The 22,796-nt window shown below is 41.7% G+C and overlaps 1 protein-coding gene across 1 annotated transcript in view; it reads left to right on the top strand.

Moving 5' to 3' along the window:
* Nucleotides 1-22,796, top strand: part of NSF (N-ethylmaleimide sensitive factor, vesicle fusing ATPase) — a 177,736-nt gene that overhangs the window by 43,519 nt on the left and 111,421 nt on the right. Inside the window, exons 2-4 of the mRNA XM_032806572.2 lie at nt 3,016-3,115; nt 8,295-8,334; nt 21,433-21,599. Of these exons, the coding sequence (XP_032662463.2) occupies nt 3,016-3,115; nt 8,295-8,334; nt 21,433-21,599 (307 nt within the window). The remainder of the gene's footprint in view (nt 1-3,015; nt 3,116-8,294; nt 8,335-21,432; nt 21,600-22,796) is intronic.

Below are 22,796 nucleotides of genomic sequence, written 5' to 3'. Positions count from 1 at the left end.
TACTGTGCTGCCCAGTGCAGCAGTCTGGGAGCCGACCTTGTCTGTGAAGACCAAGGCAAAAAAGGATTGAGTACTTCAGCTTTTTCCACATGATCTGTCAGTAGGTTGCCTCCCCCATTCAGTAAGGGGCCCACACTTTCCCTGACCATTTTCTTGTTGCTAACATACCTATAAAAACCCTTCTTGTTACCCTTCACATCCCTTGCTAGCTGCAACTCCAGTTGTGCCTTGGCCTTCCAGAGTACACCCCTGCATGCTCTAGCAATATTTTTATACTCCTCGCTAGTCATCTGTCCAAATTTCCATTACTTGTAAGCTTCCTTTTTGTGTTTAAGCAGTGCATCCAGCCCCATGGACTTACGCATGTCCCGCTTTTTCAAGCAGATGCTAGTAATAAAATGACGTGGCATTGCAAAAAATGCGATGCCGAACTGTGAGTATTTTATCTGAAATCCTTGCCTCTTGCATTTTAAAAACTAGCACCTTCTCCTAAGGTTTCCTGAATTAAATAATGGTAGAGCCTAAGCATTAGACCTGTAAGAGTTAACTGTGTTCATTTATGACTGTGTGTAAGTAATAGTAACCACTAGGTTGTAATCTTCTATCAGTTATGAAAGTATGCAGGAAACAACAACTGTAGATGTGTTGTAACCAAAAAAGCCCTGGACATTCTGCTATATAAATAATCCTGAGAAGGTTGCTTGTTTTGTAGAATTAAGGTTTACATAGGAACTAGCGTGTATATTGGTTATGGAAAGAAACTGCAGATTGCTCTTTAAAGTATATACATCAGAAGTGTAAAAAAGTATTTCAGTATCAAACCAGAGCTGTAGGCTATGGTAATCTTGCTGCACTGCAGATAAACTTAGCCAGGCCATCCATATTGCTGCCTTGCAGTAAAGTGCATATGACAATAATCATCTGTCCTCTTTTGTTCTTTTAAAATTAGTATTTACCATTCTGTTCTAGGCTTGACTAACTGCAAGGGAGAATTTATTAGATGTATAGCTTATAATTGGCTTCCTTTTAATGTTCACATTTTCATATGCACATATATGTGGACATGATATTCAGATTCCGTCATGAAATCACCTTCAGACATGGGACTGAGAATCAGACCTTGGATCTGTTCCCAGCTGATTCACTGTGACACCTTGGGACAAGTCCCTTCCTCTCCATGCCTTTAGTTTTGACATCTGTAGAAGTTAGCATGAGTCTCATCTTTGCACTGATGTAGTGCATTGGATCACAGGATCTCAAAGCACTTTACCAATTATTTACTATTAGACAGTGGTAATAACTTACATTTCTGTTGTACGTTCCATCCTGAGGAGATCCCAAATCATTTAAAAAACAATAAATGTGCAAAAAGCAGATAGCCAGCTTCAGGGAGGACAAGCCAATGGCCTGGTGGGTGTGAGAAGGGAACACTTCTATTCTTTGGGACACCCTTCTACTCTTGGAGAAAGTTCCCCAAGGGATCACTGAAATTCTTATGGTTTTAAAAAATAGTTTTAATCTTGGATGCTCTGCTGTTTTATCAAATTCAAACCAAAAGCTGCTTACGCCATTTAAATATCTCCAGATGACCATTTCATCACTCTCTTTTACCGGCTAAGGTGTAGGAATAAAGTGGGGAAATTGTTCCATTTATAGTGCTAAAGCTTTTATAGTGCGTTTTGGAATCCATTCTTGCCAAGCTGTGCCAGTGGTTAAGTACTACGGTTCCTTATTTTAAAAGGCTAATTAAATCATGGATGCTATCAATGAATGACAGTATATGGATGCTTACACAAAAGTTACTGTAAGAATAAGTTGACATTAAACATAGTCGAGATCAGGGAGCTTTAGTGTGATAAGCAGAGGCAACTCATGGGGGCGCCACATTCCCTCGCCCTGAGATTTCTGCCAGGGTTTGCTGGCCAGTCCCCCGCCCTGTGTTGGCAGCTCCTGGAGCTGGTGAGCTGCGGCATGGGGAGAGGCAGCAGCAAAAAGCTGGGAGCTGCAGGGAGGGGCCACTGTGGGTGACTCAAGCTATTGTGGGGGTGGGAGATGAACCTTTAAATTGTACCCCTCCACTGTAAGCAGGTACCCCACTCGTCTCTGATGACAAGGTGACTGAAGTAATATCTTTCATTGGAGGGAGGAGAGAGAGGCTTTTGAGCTACACAGAGCTCTTCTTCAGGTCTGGGAAAGGTAGTGTCACAGCTGAATCTGAGTAGTTAACACACATTTCAAGAGATCTTTCACGGTGAAGTGGCGCATTAACACCCCTCCAGTCCTGGGATTGGGAGAAGGCAGTTGGGAATGGTGGATAGTGGGTTATAGATCAGGGTGGCCAAACAATGGCTCATCTTTTACAGTTAAAATGCAGCTCGCGGAGCCCTCCACATTTTCCATCTACAAGACAGGGGAAGTGGGGAGCTCGGAACGTCTGCCTTACAGCAGATTGGTGAGGCAGGGGCTTCTGGCTGGTGGGGAGGGGAGTCTTGAGACTTCAGCCATCTGGGGCACGCATGCTGGGGCTTGGGGCTTCAGCAGGAGCAGACTGAAACCCCAAGCCCTGGCAGGCTCCTCCCGAGGGGCCGAAGCCCCCACCCCTGGCAGATGTGCCCTGGCTCCCAGATATCTGAAGATTGTCACATTCAGCTCAGCGGGTCAGTAAGTTTGCCCTCCCTTGTTTACATTGTTGTAATAAGCCATAAATCCAGCATCTCTATTCAGTCCACATTTATAGTGTCTAGCAGACTGATGAATTTAAGCTCCCAGGCTCATCTTTTCAAAATGTTATGCAGATTTCCTTTCCTCAGTCTCAAAGGGGCCCTCACCCATGTGGAGCCTGAATGAAGTCAGTGACTTCAGTGAATTTCTGCACAGACATCCTACTGTTTACATCGTGTTGCAGGATGGCGCCTTAGTTTTTCCATCACAGAAGTTGAATGAAATCTAAGAATTGTTACACATGATTTCTCATAACATTGGAATCAAAATAAAATGCTGCTCTTTCTCTTCTAGGCATGTAGTTGTGAGGACTTCTTCAAACCACAGATACATTTTCACATTGAGAACCCATCCATCTGTTGTTCCAGGCAACATTGCGTTCAGCCTGCCCCAGGTATTGTCGTCTCACTTTTCCACCAGGAAGCAAGTGAAAGGGCTTTGAAACAGAAGAAGGCATTTGTATCATGTCAGTTTTTTAAAGTTAACAATTTCGGTGGGAAGAAAAAGTCCTGTGGATAAATATAAGTAGTGTGAATTAATGCTGCAAGTTTGGGCTTTTGCAATCAGAATTTCAAGAGAGTTTTCTGATAGACTGGGCACATTTTCTATAAAATAAAAAGGCATTTTTGGGGAAAAGCAGGTAAACAAATTATTTTTCATAATTTTAATGTGCTGAATCTGAAAATAATTACCAAGCTGAATTTTGAGTATTTCACCACCTAAATTGGAATTCAAAATTTATGTAAAATTTGAAAAATTAATAATTTTTCTATTTTTATTCTACTACAAAGAGTTACTGTATATCTTGCACATTGCTAGACAAGTATAATTTAACTGTTCCTACATGTGCCGACACACCCCTTGCATTTATAGGCCCCAGTGGATGCCAATGTGATATTTCTGCAGCTACAGTGTTGTGATATGCACTCTTTGATACATCCACAGGTTACAGTTTCTGCACAGCTGTCATGGATTGGCTCTAGTGGCATTAGCGTGGGTACCATTTCTTCATTATGTTTGGTCCAACCCGTATTCTCTAGTGAGTGTAGTGTGGAATTGTTGCAGTTTGCCTGCCTACACTCCATAACTTGCAAGTGAGCTCTTTGAGTGCAGCGCAGTGCATCGCTTGCTGGGAGCAGTGCCTCTGGTGTCGACACTTGGAGAACAATATCACTTGGCCCTTGTCGCAGCCGTCCTCATCAGATAAATTGCACATGTTGCAGATGAACTCTTCTGCTGAAATTATCATTCTATAGATCATCCTTCCCCCAGTTTCTTGGCAGTATGTTTCTCCAGGAATATTGTCCAAGCGGTTTTCTTGCTGTTCCCAACAATACAGGAAACAGTATCGCTGACTGACTGTGCATGGAAGGAGAGTACTGTTTCTGTGTCTGCTTGAGGAAATGCAGGCAGAAGCTTCTCTTGAATAGTATGCACAGGAATGCATTTGGTGTTCCAACCTTCATCCACAACTTGCTGCAATGCATTTTGTCGTAGTGTTCCACTAACAGAAGAAGATCAGTGTCTTGTGTTGACACAACTACACAGTCAACATCTGTTTGTATACAGTGCAGTACAATCCTGATGTCGCCGCCTTCCTGATCAGCTTGCAACTCATTTGTGTCCAGAGCTGGATTTGATGATTTAACTGAACTGTGTTCTTTGAACTCTCTGGGTATGACAGTTTTATGGAGCACTGACTAGGAGTTCTTCAGATAAGAAGCAAGCCAGACCAGCCTTATTTTTTGGGATGGACCAAGAAGTCTGGCAAGCTGTTAGGAAGTGGAACAGTTCTGTCCTCAATGATTTTCCAAATTTGCTTAGAATGTTTGGAGCGCTTTGATCATGTCATTCCTTTAATAGAATTCTGTTTGTGTCTTTCAAAGACAACGTCAGTCCTGCTGAAGTGCTGTCCAGAATGAAGAACTAACTCGGCTAAAATCTTTGCAAGGTCACCAGTGCCATTTCATGTGCTTGGCTGTAAATCACTGGATAGAATCATAGAATCTCAGGGATGGAAGGGACCTCAGGCTGTCATCTAGTCCAACCCCCTACTCAAAGCAGGACCAATCCCCAGAAAGATTTTTGCCCCAGATTGCTATAATGGCTCCCTCAAGGATTGAGCTCACAACCCTGGGTTTAGTAGGCCAGTGCTCAAACCACTGAGCTATCCCTCCACTGGGATGGATGTACTATTAAGATTATCTCAGGAAGAAAATGACTGTTCGTTAAAAACATCTGTTAGACTTATTTCCACTTCAAAGATGCGTGTTTACCTCAGCAAAAGCAAGAGGAACTGGCATTAGCTCATTATTTGATATTTTGTGCAGATCCACCATCCTTCCTACATTATAGGCAGTAATGAGACGCTGCAATATGAGATGATCAGCCATTGATATGACTACCTTGTCTTTGATTTTTCTTTACTTTTTCAGCTGCATAGAGGGAGGAAAATGTCAGAGCCCTTGTCCTTTACAGTGGGTCTTGGAATCTGGTATGGACACTTCACTCCTTTGGCATCATGAGCCTTTCCTGAATAAAGGTATTCAGCTGACCCTGGCCAAATGTTTCTGCTTTCAGCAGAGCTTCCTGAATCACTTCCATAACCAAATCCTCCAATGAAATGTTTTGCAGTTGGACGCTGGCTCACTAGTGAGTAATTTGAATCTTAAAAGTGTGATTAACACTTTATTTTCATTAACATGATCACACTGCTTTTATGCTGGTGTGGATTCATTGCAAGTTATTTGGTTATTAGGTCCAAGCCTGAACAATTTTCTGGTTTGGGCTGCACCTTGAGCACACAGATTATATGGGAGAGAGCCCATCTACTGAGGACATTCTTGTGATACTTTAATTCCTCTTCTTCCTCTTTTCACCAGTGGTATCAGGCCACTCTTGGAAGTGGTTCAGATCTATCTGATTGACAGAGACAAACACCTACAAGATCTCTATCAAGCATTCTTAAAGCTACAATACCCACCTGCTGAAGTGAAAAAATAGATTGACATAGCCGGAAGGGACCCAGAATTCACCTACTACAGGACAGGCCCAACAAAGAAAATAACAGAATGCCACTACCTGTCACCTTCAGCCCCCAACTAAAACCTCTCCAGCACATCATCAGATATCCACTACCTATCCTGAAAGACGATCCCTCATTCTCACAGATCTTGGGAGACAGGCTAATCCTTGCTTACAGACAGCCCCACAACCTGAAGCAAATACTCACCAGCAATTACACACTACACAACAAAAACACTAACCCAGGAATCTATCCTTGCAACAAAGCCCAATGCCAACTCTATCCACATATCTATTCAAGTGACACCATTATAAAACCTAATCACATTAGCCACACCATCAGAGGCTTGTTCATCTGCATATCTACCAATCTGATATATGCCATCATGTGCCAGCAATGCCCCTCTCCCATGTATATTACCCAAATGCAATCTCTACAATCTCTATGCAAAAGAATAAATGGACACAAATCTAACATCAGGAATCATACCATTCTAAAAGCAGTAGGAGAACACTTCAACCTCTCTGGTCACTCAGTAACAGACTTAAAGGTGGCAATTTTGCAACAGAAAAGCTTCAAAAACAGACTCCAACAGGAAACTGCTGTGCTAAAATATAATTTGCAAACTAGATACCATTGGGCTTGAATGGAGACTGGGAGTGGCTGGGTCGTTACACAAATTGAATATATTTCCCCATGTTAAGTATCCTCACACCTTCTTGTCAACTGTCTGGAATGGGCCATCTTGATTATCACTACAAAAGTTTTTTTCTCCTGCTGAGAATAGCTCATCTTAATTAGCCTCTTAGAGTTGGCATGGCAACTTCCACCTTTTCATATTCTCTCTATGTATATATGTGTTCTTACTATATGTTCCATTCTATGCATCTAATGAAGTGGTCTGTAGCCCACGAAAGCTTATGTTCAAATAAATTTGTTAGTCTCTAAGGTGCCTGTTCTTTTTGCTGATTGACTCTGTGGTTGGAACCTTTCATAATCCAGTTGCCTCTATGGAACTTTTCAAATACCTCGGAGCTGGTTCATTTCTGCTAAGTGCACTGATCCCCGTCAAGCATAATTTGTGTGGTTATATTGGTGAAAAAAGGGAAGTATTCTTTTGAAGATGTGCAGCTGAAGCTCCCAAATTCCAGCCTGTTTGAGCTCTGGTAAAGAGTAGGATACGTGCCATATCCATGTACTGCCACTAGTACAGGAAATGGCAACAAATTTAATTATTTAGTACCTCTTCTTTACTGTCTATTTTTTTTTTTTAAGTTACAAATATTAGCATTAAAGTTCAGAATTTAGCTTGGTAAACATCTTCAGATTCAGCACATTCAAATTATGAAAGAAAACATGTTTGCCAACTTTTCTCCAAAAATGCTTTCTTTTTCATTAATATCAGCTTATTTGGAGATTTGGCTTACTCTGAGATAGGTGCAGTGAAGCTCCCGTTTGCTCTTGACTACTTTGTCTTTATTTTTTTTAAAGAAGTTATAATGGAATAAGCATACATTGTAGCTGCTTATTACTATCCTCTGTTAGAGTCTAAATGTGAGAGCAAGAAAAGATCTATTATAAATCATGCAGTTCTTCTGGTTCGTCTCCTGTTCTCTGCAGTATGTTAGCCTCATGTCATAAATATATCAGTGTATGCACAAAAACTAATTTCTCACTCTTACTATGCTGATGAAAAAATTAATATATGCTTGAGCAGGTGAGTGAGTGTACGGAATTTTGTAAGGTGGTCATATATATGTCCCATTATGTCTTAATTGGGAAAAACACTCATTTCCTACTGATGCTCCATATACTTCTTCTATCACAGCAGTCTGGAAAATAATTAGAGGTATAAGATGCTTGGCAGCAGTGGGTTGCAGTAGGTACATCATACTGTTCTGAAAGAATCCTTCAGACCTACTGAAATTCACTTAAATATCTTTTTTACAGTATCTAATTTCTCGTTCACAGAAAGATTTCAAAAGAACATAAGCTATAATACAATGCATTATAAATATTATCCCCAATGACAATTTTCACACACAGTTTTACATTTGTTTTGAGTGCAGTTATGTAACAAAAAACCCTACATTTGTAAGTTGCACTTTCATCATAGAGATTGCTCTACAATACTTGTATGAGGTGAATTGAAAAAAAAAAACTTATTTTTACAGTGCAAATATTTGTAATAAAAATCGTATAAAGTGAGCGCTGTAAACTTTATATTGTGTGTTATAATTGAAATCAATGTAGTTGAAAATGAAGAAAAACATCCAAAATATTTAATAGATTTCAATTGGTATTCAGTTGTTTGTGATTAATCAGAATTAATTTTTTAAATCGCAATTAATTTTTTTTGAGTTAACCGTGTGAGTTAACTGCGATTAATCGACAGCCCTAGTTCTATTCTGTCTGCTTTGCTGTTCAAACTGGGCTTCCTATGTTTCCTGAAGCTCACCGTGAGGAAGTAGGCTCTCCTGTGAGCTGGTATCTGTAATTTGGATGAGTGATTGCCTCTCTGTAACTTTTGTGTTTTGTTTTTTTACAGAGAAAATGGGCCGGCCTCTCCATTGGACAAGATATAGATGGTAGGTCAAGAACTTAACATAAACTTATCAAAGCTGATTCTTTATGTGGTTTACAGACTAAAGCTGAACTGGCCTGGAACATGCCAGATCTTCAGCCTGACGCCTTATCTATAGTTATGGGGTAATTCCACCAGTTACTCACTCACTCTGAGGTGAGGGTTTACACCTACATTGATCTGAGAGATTTAAGACCCCAAGGCTGACTACAGTAGAGAGGTTATCAGTAGAAGGGGGACCCCATGGGGCACGAACATAACATGAGAACGGCCGTACTGGGTCAGACCAAAGGTCCATCTAGCCCAGTATCTGTCTACTGACACTGGCCAATGCCAGGTGCCCCAGAGGGAGTGAAGCCAACAGGCAATGATCAAGTGATCTCTTGCCTGCCATCCAACTCCATCCTCTGATGAACAGAGGCTAGGGACACCATTCTTTACCCTTCCTGGCTAATAGCCATTTATGGACTTAAGCCACCATGAATTTATCCAGTTCCCTTTTAAACATTGTTATAGTCCCAGCCTTCACAACCTCCTCAGGTAAGGAGTTCCACAGGTTGACTGTGCGCTGTGTGAAGAACTTCCTTTTATTTGTTTTAAACCTGCTACCTATTAATTTCATTTGGTGACCCCTAGTTCTTGTATTAGGGGAATAAGTAAATAAGTAAATATCTTTTCCTTATCCACTTTCTCAACATCACTCATGGATTTTATATACCTCTATCATATCCCCCCTTAGTCTCCTCTTTTCCAAGCTGAAGAATCCTAGCCTCTTCAATCTTTCCTCGTATAGGACCCTCTCCAAACCCCTAATCATTTTAGTTGCCCTTTTCTGAACCTTTTCTAGTGCTAGAATATCTTTTTTGAGGTGAGGAGACCACATCTGCACACAGTATTCGAGATGTGGGTGTACCATGGATTTATATAAGGGCAATAATATATTCTCAGTCTTATTCTCTATCCCTTTTTTAAATATCTGCAAGCCTTCTGCTCCCCCATCACTCTTAGAGTTTGATTTCATGTCTGAGACTGTCCTGTTCAAACCTCATAATGATTGAAGATGAGGTTTCTTGACGTGACATATATATACAAAATACAGCAATATCATAAAATAACCTGTTTGCTCCATGTGAGTGTCTTCAGAAAGCAAGAATGTATTTCCTAGGTAGATCATGGTCTAGGTAACTAGGTGGTTAGCTGTGAATATTACCAATGTCTAATGCCTCTGCATGCTGGTGCTGGGATTCTTTTGGTGCCATGGACTGATACAATGTATCAGCGTATGTGGATTGCTGGAGCCCAGGTCTTTGTGAATGGCACTATTTTGGTAAATATCCATCTAAAATACCTGTTGTTTGTTTAAATAGCCTTGGTCACCATAGCACATATTCATGAATCCAGATGATGCTTAGCCTATTCTTGAAAAGCCTTTTGTTATACTGGTGCATTGTGCAGTGTGCGCACTTACGGGGCTTTGAGCCTGCTCACTGCAGATGTTAAATCGAACACTGAACATTGAAAAGGCATTTTTTTGGCCACTATCTCCCCCCCCGCCCCGCTTTTTTTTTTCTATTGTGCAAACTTGGGGCAAAAATGACTGGTGCATCCATGGTTCAAGGGCAAGAATGAATTGTTCCCAGTTTCAGCAGTGACGCAAAATGTTTCACAGCATCCCCATCAGGACCAGGGAATTAGTGTCAAGAAACTCTGATTACAAATCCCATTGTTAAGGTTCATTATTAGGAGTTTGCTTTCTGTTCAGCCAGGTAGTTTTCCTGACTAATTTTGGGATCACCTGTCAAAGGGATACTCCTACAGTCTATGTCTGGGGAGGACAGCTCTCACAAATTAACAGGGCATCAAAATTGGGAGCAGTTAAAAAGAATCTGGTTTGTAAGCCAAGATTCTCAAACTAAATTTAGGCACCTAAATCCGCGTTGGGGCACATAAGAGGCCTGATCTTTGGAAATGCTGAACACACATGTTTGGATGACTTGAGATGCAGATTGGGGATGAAATGGGAAGGTGAGTGTTGGCAGGGACTGTAGGTTTTGAGCCTTTGCAGCCTCCAGCATTTAACGTGTTGTCCTGTCCATAGTGCGCACTGGTGCTTTACTAACTAGCACAAGGGAAAGGTTCTTCCTTCAAGAGGTTATAAACAGAGGTTCCGGTCCTGTAGTGGGATCCATTATTTCAGATTCTAAACACCTACATGCTGTCCCATTGTCTTCAGTGGGAATCTTCTCAGGTGTAAGGGTCTATGTTAGCAGATCTCATTACAGAATTAGGTTTTAGGTTGATCTGAGCAATTAGGATTTGGCCTGGGAGTTCAGGCAGACTGGAGAAGAACAGGTAAGCCTTCCAAAATGCACCAATCATAGTAAGTTTTAGTGGGGGAAGTGGCATAGTACAGGGGAGGAGGAAGCATAGGCAGCTTAATTTAATTTTAAATTGAGTAATTATTAGGAGAAAAAGCCCTGACTATCTTTCTTCTCCTGTTCTCCCCCATTCCCAGGCAACATAGATCTGAATCTGACATTTTAAGTTCCATTCAATCTCTTGCCCATAATAATGTGGCTTAGATACTTCATTAGCAAATCTAACTGCTTCTCCACTTCTCCATTGAATAGGGTGAAAGATTCTGTTGCTCACAAATAAGCAAGGTGGGAACTGTTGATTGATTCCCTTTCTCACCTCAATGCAGTGTCTTTTAAAAAGCAACGCTGTTATGGATAAATCATACGATTGTACTCTCTAAGCCAGCTAGAATTCACCCGGTAGAGAATATGGGAGCAGCGGGTGCTCTGCACCTCTAAGGAGTGGGCCAAAAATGAGCATTTTATGTGACATGCATCAGAGAAAATGATTCAGACAACGTTAATCTTCTGGCATAACAGAAATAAAATGTCAGTAACTGAACACTGTCACAGAGATAATGACTTTGCGGCTACGTTAAATGTAGAAGTCTGTTCTGCCTCCAGATTACTGCTTGATTAGACCAGGGCGTTTGGTCAGCACATATTTAGATTGGTGGGTAGCTGGCCCTTATTCACTGATAAATTACAAAAAAATAAAAATCCTTTTCAGCCAGTCAAAAAATAGTTTGTGTATAAAAATGCCTTGAGACAAGTTCATCTCTGGAGTAGCTCTGTTTGAATCAGTGGCATTATCTTTCGGATTATCTTTAGGATCATCTGTAAACTGGGTTTGTATTAACAGAACCACATAATGGTCTGCATTCTAAATCAGTGATTCTTCAGCATTTTCATTTTTGGGACTACTCAGTAAGAGACTCTTGATGAATATTGTCCTGCCTGTTTGCATTTTATATTAGGGCTTGGCTACACTGGAGAGTTGCAGCGCTGGTGAAGGGGTTACAGCGCTGCAGCTCACTCTGTGTACATATTTACAAAGCCCAGCCAGCGCTGCAACTCCCTGGCTGCAGCGCTGGCTGAACACCTGGTCTGATTGGGGTGTAGCGATTCCAGCGCTGGTGATGCAGCGCTGCTCATCAGGTGTGGACACCAACAGCGCTGTTATTGGCCTCCAGGGTATTAAGAGGTATCCCAGAATTCCTGTCTACAACAAACCGGAAGAATGGCTGAAGACGGGCTCTAAAAAACAAACACAGCTGCTCTTTGCTCCAGTGACGAGCGAGGGGAGCCCGACGGCAGCGGAAAATTGCTGTGAATGGTTCACAGCTGTTTGTTTGGAGGGGAGAGGGGTACGTCTGTGTTGAGCAGCTGCTTAATGTGGTCTGAAGTGCTATTTAGGAGTTCTTACGAATCCTTATTGTTTGCTAAGTACTATCATTGTGCTCAACTCCATGCCGAAGAGAGGACAGTGGGTCACAGCCTCAGAGAACTTCTGTAATAAACTAATCTGCAGATAAAGATATTCTAAACTATCTGTTCCACAAAATATAGGTCAGTGGTTTTCTGCAGTTTCCCCCAACCCGTTGCCTGTGACATTTTATTAGACACTTTAACTGTTGGCCAGTTTTAAATTTGTCCATCTTTGAAGAATTTAACTGCAGAAGGTGAAATGTTTTGTGTTGTAGAGTAGGGTTTTAATTCCCTTGAGTAGTTGTAGTCTAGGAGCGGAGTAATTCTTTTTCAGTCAACTATTTGCGTAAGATTTTGTCCTCCCTCAAATCCTGTTCCTGTTCCTCCTACCCTACTCCCACTGAAGTTCTAGCATCTTTTGAACAAGTTAAGCCACTTGAACGCTGGGATAGCTGCCCACAATGCACCACTCCCAACAGCGCTGCAAATGCTGCAGATGTGGCCACACTGCAGCGCTGGTAGCTGTCAGTGTGGCCATACTGCAGCGCTGTTCCTACACAGCTGTACGACCACAGCTGTAACTCCCAGCGCTGCACATTTCCAAGTGTAGCCAAGCCCTTAGACACCTGGTTGGTTGTTCAGGCTACTGAGTACATCTCTCCACCTCTGCCTCACACTATTGCCAAGGTTTTCTCCCATAGTCTCATAAATATTTTGTTAAATATAACATGGGGTTGTGATCTTGGGGATTTTTTTCTGCTGCTTCCTACCTATTCCACAGACAGTGCTATCTCCCTTTCAAATGGCTAAATGCACACTCCACTCCCATTCTTCAACTACCGAGCAAGTAGTTAAAAAGGTCCATCTTTCTGTCCAAGCAGGCTGTGAATGCTTCATTAACCAGGGAAATGGAGGATAAACCAAGTGTCCCAGCATACCTGAGCCATGTCCAACATCATTTATGACATAGGACTGTTGCCCCCAGGATAACTTTCTCCATTAATGTAAATAGAGCTGAATTCCGAAAGATCCTAGCATAGTAGACTCTTCCAGACCACTCTGCATTTATATCTGTGAACCTGCCACGGTGGTCTACAAATCCAGGAGCATGATAGAGAAAACCCCCTTTCTATTTATGAATTCTGTGCCCTTAAAGGTGGGGAAGGGCAAATGCTAGGCACCTGGGTCCCACAGTTGTCCATTACAGTTTAGGAATTCTACGTGTGCAAAATCATAAATAACTCTGAGCTTTACCAAGCTTTATAACCTGGTGCGACAGTACCTTTTTCATGGCATCACACACCTGCCTGACGGTGGCCCCAACTGTCGATCTCTCAACGCTGAGTTTGTTTGCAATGGACCAATAGCGTTCATGGGTGGCCGGTCTCCAGATGGGAGTTCTGACCTACTTCTCCATTGCTATGAGGCACTGCATGTTAGTAGGCTGCTGCTGTAAGTGCTGGTCAGTTCAGCAGATATGTCTAGGAAGGTTGCGTTCCCAATCTTGAAATTCTCTTGACACTGCAGGTCATCCCAGGTGTGAAGAACAATCCTTTCTCACCAATCTGCGTTGGTTTCCCAAGCCCAGAGACAGCGTGGCAGATGGTGAAGCTGCTCCAGGAACAGGTTCTCTGTTGTCAGCTGCTCTGTGTTCCTCCTGTTCCTCGTCCTGCTTCCACCGTTGCTAGAGATCCTCTTGCAGCTGGAGGAGCTGCTGCCACGTCGTCTATTGGTGGTGCAGCTGGTGAAGTCCGAAACCAGACTCCTCTGGCTTTGAGTGCTGAAAGACAGCTCAAAGAGCCTCTGCACGTTGGCAGTTGCCAGCATAGCAATGCGGAGCATTGTTGGGTCCATGCTGGCTAACAGCGTTTTGAATATGGTGCTAGCTCACCCCTAAAGGAAGTATGGAGACAGATGAATCATGGGATTATTTAAAATTTTGAACTAGCCTGGCTTCCACTAAGTATCCCACAGTGCACAGCGAGAAAAATCCCAGAATGCATGCTGCTCGGTAGCAAAGGAAAGCAGCATGGAACACCCTTGGTTTGCAGCAAACTGCCACCATGTGTATGCAGTGATGTGCATTGACAGAGGGTATACTGTCTGGTATGCACCCTGTCAGTGCAGCTTGTGTAATGCAGTATGCACCCCCCTGTGTAGACAAGCCCTCAGATACAAATCTGCCTCACACCGTAGACTGACTGACTGACTATTAAGTAGTACACTGGCTTGCTATGCATGTTTCGATGAGTTTTGTTAGTTTTAATGTGAGGATAGATTAAAATTACTCGTTGCTGCTGCATTACAAGAATGTTGATCAGTTTTTATAGCTGACTTCAGTTGCAAAGTGTTCCTTCCTTATGATAGGTGTCTGGCTCTGCCCAGGTTTTCCTGTGTGGTGAGGGGCAAGGCTGCCCTTATGTACACACACAAGGAGCCTAAGCTAAGATTTACACAAACTAACTTAATTCTGGCATTTTCTATTGTTTGAATGTCTGACTACAGCTTCACCATTCTTTTACATAATGTTTTGGGTGTAGTTATATAGAATACTGAGGCCTGGTCTGAAATAAATAGGATGAAATTCAGTGAGGACATAGCAAAGTACTGTATTTAGGAAGGTACAGTCAGTTGCACATGTACAAAGTGGAAAATGACTGCAAAGGAAGGAGCACTGTGGAAAGAGATCTGGGGGTCATAATGGACTACAAGCTACATATGAGTCAACAGTGTAACACTGTTTCAAAAAAATGCAAACATCATTCTGGGATGTATTAGCAGGAGTGTTGTAAGCCAGACACAAGAATTAATTCTTCTGCTGTACTCCGTGCTGATTCAGCCTCAGCTGGAATATTATGTCCAGTTGTGGGTGCCACATTTCAGGAAAGATGTGGACAAATTTGGAAGAGCAACAAAACAAGGAAGAGCAACAAAAATGATTAAAGATCTAAAAAGCATGACTTATAAGGGGAGATTGAAAAAATTGAGTTTGTTTAGTATGGAGAAGACTGACGGGGACATAAGTTTTCAGGTACATAAAAGATTGTTACAAGGACAAGGGAGATAAATTATTCTCTTTGACCTCTGAGGATAGGACAAGAAACAATGGGCTTAAATTGCTGCAAGAGCATTTTAGATTTTAGGTTGGACATTAGGAAAAACTTCCTAATTGTCAGGGTGGTTAAGCACTGGAATAAATTGCCTAGAGAGGTGATGGAATCTCCATCATCAGAGATTTTTAAGCACAGGTTAAACAAACACCTGTCAGAGATGGTGTAGATAATACTTTGTCCTGCTTTGAGTGCAAGGGACTGGACTAGCAGAGTTCTTGAGGTCCTTTCCAAAACTTCGATTCTGTGAAGGTCGCCTTCCTGATAGCTATTAGTTCTGTAAGGAGGTAGGTGAACTGGGGGTCATGATAGAGGGGCCATGATGATTGACCCCTCTTTCACCATATTCCATAAGGACAAAGTTTCCCTGTCCCTGCACCCCAAGATTCTACTAAAGGTTGTATCTTGCTTTCATCTTAACCAACACACACACACTTATCTGCTTCTTCCCAAAGCCGCACTCCTCTGTGGAAGAGCGGTGTCTTCACTCCCTCGAAGTCCACAGGGCCTTGGCCTTCTATCTGCAGAGGATGAGACCTTTCGGGAAGTGCCTAGACTGGTTATTGCTATAGCTGAAAGGATTAAGGGGCAAACATTCCCCACACAGAGGATTTTTAAGTGGATTTGGGATGCATTGTGCTTTTCTGCTGGTTATAGGGACTGCCTCTACCCCTTGGGATTGAGAGTCCATTGTACAAAGGAGCAAGCATTGACTACAGCTGCCCTTCACGATGTTCCGCGTCCTAACATGTATAGGGCAACTGCATGGAGTTTGGTACATTCCTTTGCTGCAAGTTAGTCCTTGGTGCGCATGACTTTGCGACAGATGCCTCATTTGGGGCGCTGTCCTCCGTTCCACTGTTCCATCCTCTTCCTTGCACCCTCCTCCAAATTAGTACTGCTTGCTAATCACCCTCAGTGAAATGCAGCAGGGACCACGCAGAGAAGAAGAGGTTTCTTACTTGTTTAACTGAAGGTTTTTTGGGATGTGTGGTCCCTATCTGTATTCTACTTGCCGCCCTCCTTCCTTTCTTCCGTGGATTTGTTTGATTAGTGGTGGTGAAGGAACCGAAGGTGTGGTGGGTCTGCCCCACCTTTATTGCCTCAGACGAAACCATGTGGCAAAACAAGGGTGTATGCGCAGACCAACAGACAATATTACTTTCAAATTCTCTTGCTCCAGACTCATGGCGTCCATGCGTAAGCCCCTAGTAGAATACAGATAGGGACCACACATCTCAAAAAACTTCCAGTTACAGGTAAGTAACCTCATCCTGCTGAATCCCATGGACAAACCTGTCTTCCCAAGCTATAGCTTCCTATGTGGTTGTATTTTCCTATAAGATTGTTTTTGGCTGCTTGACACAATATCATAGAACTGGAAGGGACCTCAAGAGGTCTCTAGTCCAGTCCCCTGCACTCAAGGCAGGACTGAGTATTAGCTAGACCATCCCTAACAGGTGTTTGTCCAACCCACTCTTAAAAATCCCTAATGATGGAGATTCCACAATCTCCCTAGGCTGTTTATTCCAGTGCTTAACCACCCTAACAGTTAGGAAGTTTTTCCTAACGTCCAACCTAAACCTCTCTTGTTGCAATTTAAGCCCATCGTTTCTTGTCCTATCCTCAGAGATTAAGAACAACAATTCTTCTCCCTCCTCCTTGTAGCAACCTTTTACGTACTTGAAATATGACACCTCAAATGGTGTAAAAATGCTTGTTTTGGTGTAACTCCCCTTTTCTGCCCATTTTCTTTTAATTTGTAATAGGAAATATTGCACAAAGTTGTGGTAGGTTATTAATTAGGTGATTCCCTTGTCAACAGCTGCCGTCCTCCAGGGCTAATATTTCCTGCAGAGGGTGATTGCTCACATAAAATACAAGTTTTGTAGTGTCACAGATTTTACCTGCCTCTGAAAACTTGAGATTTAAAAAAATTGGCGACTCCATAAGAGAAAAAATGTGATTTTTATACTATCCTGTCATTTCTCTCTAAAATTACTGTTGTTCTCCAAACTTATGATGGCTGTATTACCTGTTTCTTGAGCCTTTGATACGGAAGACCATGCCTCCGCTTAATTATTCTGCAACTACATCTTGTACTTGCAAGAGTCGGCTTAGCTGTCATAAGGTGGCATCTGTGTTTCTTGAGTTTAAAAGGGTATTGTGTGGTTTGAAAACCCTTTTAAGTGCCTTGTGACACCTGAAATTATTAAACAAGAGAGAATTTTAACAAACATTTCATAGTTACATTTATTTTTTGCCTTTAACCTGATCAACATAGCCAGAAAACTGATCGGATTTGCTTTCTAGTTTGCATGCCCTGGCATAAGGTTAAACATTGCAGAGCAGTGTTTGAATTGAGGCAAAATCTTGTTTGTAATTGAATTAAAAGAAATTAAACACTAATGTTAAAATTGTTTATTATTACAAGCACTAGATTATGGGCTTATGATAGCTGACTTTTATGGGCTCAGATTCCATGTGAATGGGCTGGATGTAAAAGCCTAAATAGAATAGATGGTTTTGTTTTTAATTTAAAAATTCTAAAGATATAATAATTTCCATCAATTCCAAGGCCAGAAGAGACCACTGTGATCATCTAGTCTAACCTCCTGTGTAACAGAGGCCATAGCACTTCCCCGAAATAATTCCTGTTTGAATTGGAGCAGATCTTTTAGAAAAACATCCAGTCTTGATTTAAAAATTGTCAGTGATGGAAAATCCACCCTGCTTTTTGATAAACTGTTCCAATGGTTAATTACGCTTGCTGTTAAAAATTATATCCAGTCTGAATTTGTGTGGCTTCAACTTCAAGCCATTGGACCTTGTTAAACCTTTGTCTGATAGACTGAAGAAACAATCAAATATTTATTTGTCATGTAGACGGGTACTTACAGACTCAAGTCACCCCATAACCGTCTCTTTGTTAGACTTAAGGAGCTGAATCTGTTTAGTTTATCACTAGTCAGCAGCATTTTTTCTAATATTTTAATAGCGCTACCCTGAACACACTCTAATTTTATTTTTCCCTTTTAAAATCTCCTTTGTGGACGTTAACCCATTTTAAAAACAAAACTCAAAGGAACACAGATACTGTGTATAGGAGTCACACACACATTGTAGCGGTGATCAATTTCAATCATTCCTTTGACCAAAGCACAGGACCATTTAGAGGTCATTGCCTGTTGTAGACTAACTCTCCAATTGACCATGTCGCCAGCTATTCAGAATTTAGAGACTCTAATATGTAAGTTAAGATGTTTATTTCATGTCTGTAGAAAGCATGGTTATTGTTTGGTTTTGAAGATGCGAGAGATCAGATACGAAAACCTGATTAGACTAGCTTTGCTTAAAAAAAGATCTGTCTCAACATCTGGTTTGTGTAGATTAGTGGCCTAGAGAGATGTGAAGCACCATGTAGCAATTTCTTTGCCACTCATAGTTCAGTGGTCATGAGTGGACCCCCACTCACGTCTTTCAAGGGAGGATGGTAGCTTTGCCTTGTCTCAGATTCCCATGCCCATTAGAACGTTGTGTACTGTGATTAGCTGAGCATTAAACTTGTTTGCAATGGCCTAGCTGCCTGAAATAAAATTCTGGAGGATACATATGTTGGATATTTGAAGAAAATAGCACTTGTGATTGAATTTGTTTCCATTGAAAAGTTAAGCTGATAGTAACAGAATCATCTGCTGGTTAGTAACGACTCTGACCATGGTGGTTTAGCAATGGCAAATGTGTTCAGTTTTCTGTTTTTATGCTTGAAGGAGTTTAGACTAAAAGTCAATTCCTTGCAGTATGGGTGCTTTTTGTAAGGGGTTCTTTACAGTTCTACAGCAGTTTAATATGCTCCCCTGTTTCATAAAGACAAACAGAGGTGTGACTACATAGCAGAAAACATATCCAGGAGCTCAAATGACAATCTGTGGGATTGCATAGCCATTAGAAGAAAGAAAATGGCTTCTGTTTCTGAAGCAACCAGTTTGTACTGCTGGATCATTGGGTTTTTGCAGGAGTGTATTTTGTAGAGTCATGGAATATCAGGGTTGGAAGGGACCTCAGGAGGTCATCTAGTCCAACCCCCTGCTCAAAGCAGGACCAATCCCCAGACAGATTTTTACCCCAGAGGGCCCCTCAAGGATTGAACTCACAATCTGGGTTTAGCAGGCCAGTGCTCAAACCAGTGAGCTATTCCCCCCCCCCCCCTTGTGATTGTCTTTGTGGAAGGACTGTCAGAATATTTATTTGTTGTTGCACAGCATTCCACGGGATTTCATTAGGAAAGGTACACTAGATAATTTTTGAAGTCAAATGAATCTCTTCACAGAAAGAGAATTTTGCTCTGTGTAACTGATCCTGCTATACCTTCCCCCCAAATAATATAAGCAACTTATGCTTTAGATTTTAAAGCTTTCTCCATTTGAATGTTGGCCTGCATACAGTCCTTAAAAACAAAACTCAGACTGTTGTGAATATGATATAAAAACTTAGATGACTGCCCTAAGGGGCTGGGACAGGTCAGAATTGTTTATTTACATTGCATACAAAACAAAATCACTAGTTTCTGTGATCTAAAAATCAGCAAAACAAGAGCGTTCTGTGCCTTACCCTCTACTTTCTGACTCTTGGGATAAATTCAGGAATAGGAGGATGTTGGAAAGTTGGGACAAAAATGGGTTCCTGTGTGGCAAGAGGAGGACTAGCAGTAGGGAGCTGGAAAGTGTTTGGGATGCGTGGGAGTAAGGAAGTGAGGTATGGCATTAATAGGCAGCTGTTGGCAGAGAGGTAGATAGCTGGGGAGCAGAGGCAGCACAGTAATCTCGAGGGGAGAGATGTCACCTGGTTATTGAGAGAACCTGTGCTGGGCTGATGTGGTTGCTTGTTGCATGCTGCTCCTGCTATGGAGGAGCTATGTCTTTTCAGCTGGCTGGGGGGCAGAGCTGAGAGATGTTTGAGGAGGAGGAGCCCAGAAGAATTCTTTAATAAAGGTGTTTGTAGGGCACGGTCAGAACTGAAGGATTAGTACTGAGAATCGGGTATGGAGTAGGTAGATTTCCTGGAACCACTAGTTGTTATCTAGGCAAGGCCACTTCACTTCTTTGTACCTAGGGTGACCAGACAGCAAGTGTGAAAAATCGGGACAAAGGGTGGAGGGTAATAGGAGCCTATATAAGAGAGAGCCCCAAATATCAGGACTGTCCCTATAAAGTTGGGACATCTGGTCACCCTATTTGTATTGCCTTAATGTAGGTAACTTGGATTCCCTGCAGTTTGCAGTGTGTGCCTGTGTTTGTGTGCGGGAAGGGTTTCTTGATAATACCTCAAGCACAGCTGCCAGCTCTGTTATTTCAAGGTGGTGTTGGGAGAAGTAGGGGAGGAAGGATGCATGTGCTGTTAGGTTCAGTGAGCCCCAATCTCAAACCAATTCCTCCCGTTGGAGACAGGGAGGCAACTGTGGCCCTTGTGGACTGAGCACATGATTGGCAGTTATGCAGACTGTAAAATCAGAATGACTGTACGTAATGCCTTCCTTCGAACACTGTGGTTTAAAGGCGTTATCTAAGTACGAAGTGTTAGTCAGTTGTACTATCATGCTAGCCCAGTGGTTTAGATGGCTTTTGTAGATTTAATGCAGATATTTTACACAGGTGTCTCACTTGTGTTTTAAGCATTTCCAGTGATTTGTTTGAGAGTATTTAAATACCATTCTGGAAGCACATGAGATTTATAATGTAAACCTATCATGCAATCACAAATGATTCTTCAGCATTAACTGTGCATTTTAACCTTGATAAGTTGTAAAATGGGATACTTAATCACATACAGTAGGGATTCTGGGGACTCTGATTCCAAATTCTAAACATATTGTAGTGCTTTTCAAAGTAAAGATCCGTTTACTTTGTTTTTTTTCTCTTGCACTTATCTTCTACCGTCAGATCAATGAAGAACTTTTATCTGAACAAGAAGACTGAATTTTTGCAAAGAATCAGATGATTATTATAATAGAAATAAATTCTTATATTGTAACTGGGATTTTTCAAGTGTTGGGTGAAATGTTATCTATGAATCACACTTGCTAGGCTATAGTAGTGGTATTCCCGTATATAGCTGGGAGAGTCTACAATCCAGTTTACAGCATGTTAGGTGCATTGTCAAGGTTATACTGGGATTTCACCATGCTGAAATATGTGGGTTTTTTTCCAGTCTCCCCATACACTTTTGACAAGACCAAGCAATGCATCGGCACTATGACAATTGAGATAGACTTTTTGCAGAAGAAGAGCATTGATGCCAACCCGTATGACACAGACAAGATGGCAGCTGAGTTCATTCAGCAGTTCAACAGCCTGGCCTTCTCAGTAGGACAACAGGTGTGTGAATTCATTGCTGTAGTTTCCATCACTTCCATCCAACTCTGGTGCTTGAGGGGACAAATATCATACTGTTGATAGCTTCTGTATTATGAAATATTAAGGAATGTTTAACCACACTGTTTGTATTGCTGAGCATTCCCATCACCTTGAGAAGAGAGCGTGTTGCACTGTCAGAGACTGTATATAATAATAAGTGCTTTGTTGTCTGTAGGGACAACCTGAGTAAAGTGGTACAAAACCTGACTTTTCCATAGCCTTCCCCATAAAGAAAATCAAAGCCTTATGAGATCTGGGTTCTGATGCCAACTTGGCCACAGATGTTTGATCAAATTCAGACTTGATGTAACTGGATGTAATTCTTGTATAACTCTGGGCAAGTCACTTAATTGCTTTGTGCCTCAGATTCCCAGATGTAAAATAGGAACATTTGCAGGTCTTGGAAGGTGATTTAGACTTGATCTATTGCTTTTAAAGTACTTTGAGATCCTCAGGTATAAGGTTCCATAGAGTTGCAAGCATTTATTATTATTTTAAGAAGTTGGTTTAAATGTGATCTGTTATAAGTGTTTGACCACGGGTCTGTTACGTCCTTGAGGAGATAATGACTCTTACGAATCCTTATTGTTTGCTAAGTACTATCATTGTGCTCAACTCCATGCCGAAGAGAGGACAGTGGGTCACAGCCTCAGAGAACTTCTGTAATAAACTAATCTGCAGATAAAGATATTCTAAACTATCTGTTCCACAAAATATAGGTCAGTGGTTTTCTGCAGTTTCCCCCAACCCGTTGCCTGTGACATTTTATTAGACACTTTAACTGTTGGCCAGTTTTAAATTTGTCCATCTTTGAAGAATTTAACTGCAGAAGGTGAAATGTTTTGTGTTGTAGAGTAGGGTTTTAATTCCCTTGAGTAGTTGTAGTCTAGGAGCGGAGTAATTCTTTTTCAGTCAACTATTTGCGTAAGATTTTGTCCTCCCTCAAATCCTGTTCCTGTTCCTCCTACCCTACTCCCACTGAAGTTCTAGCATCTTTTGAACAAGTTAAATTAATGTCAAGTATCAGAGGGGTAGCCGTGTTAGTCTGGATCTGTAAAAGCAGCAAAGAATCCTGTGGCACCTTATAGACTAACAGACATATTGGAGCATGAGCTTTCATAGGTGAATACCCACTTCGTCGGATGCATCCCCGGATAC

The sequence above is a fragment of the Chelonoidis abingdonii genome, chromosome 21 (genome assembly GCF_003597395.2).
Source record: "Chelonoidis abingdonii isolate Lonesome George chromosome 21, CheloAbing_2.0, whole genome shotgun sequence".
Taxonomy (NCBI): Eukaryota; Metazoa; Chordata; order Testudines; family Testudinidae; genus Chelonoidis; species Chelonoidis abingdonii.
This window is presented reverse-complemented; position numbering and strand designations above follow the sequence as displayed.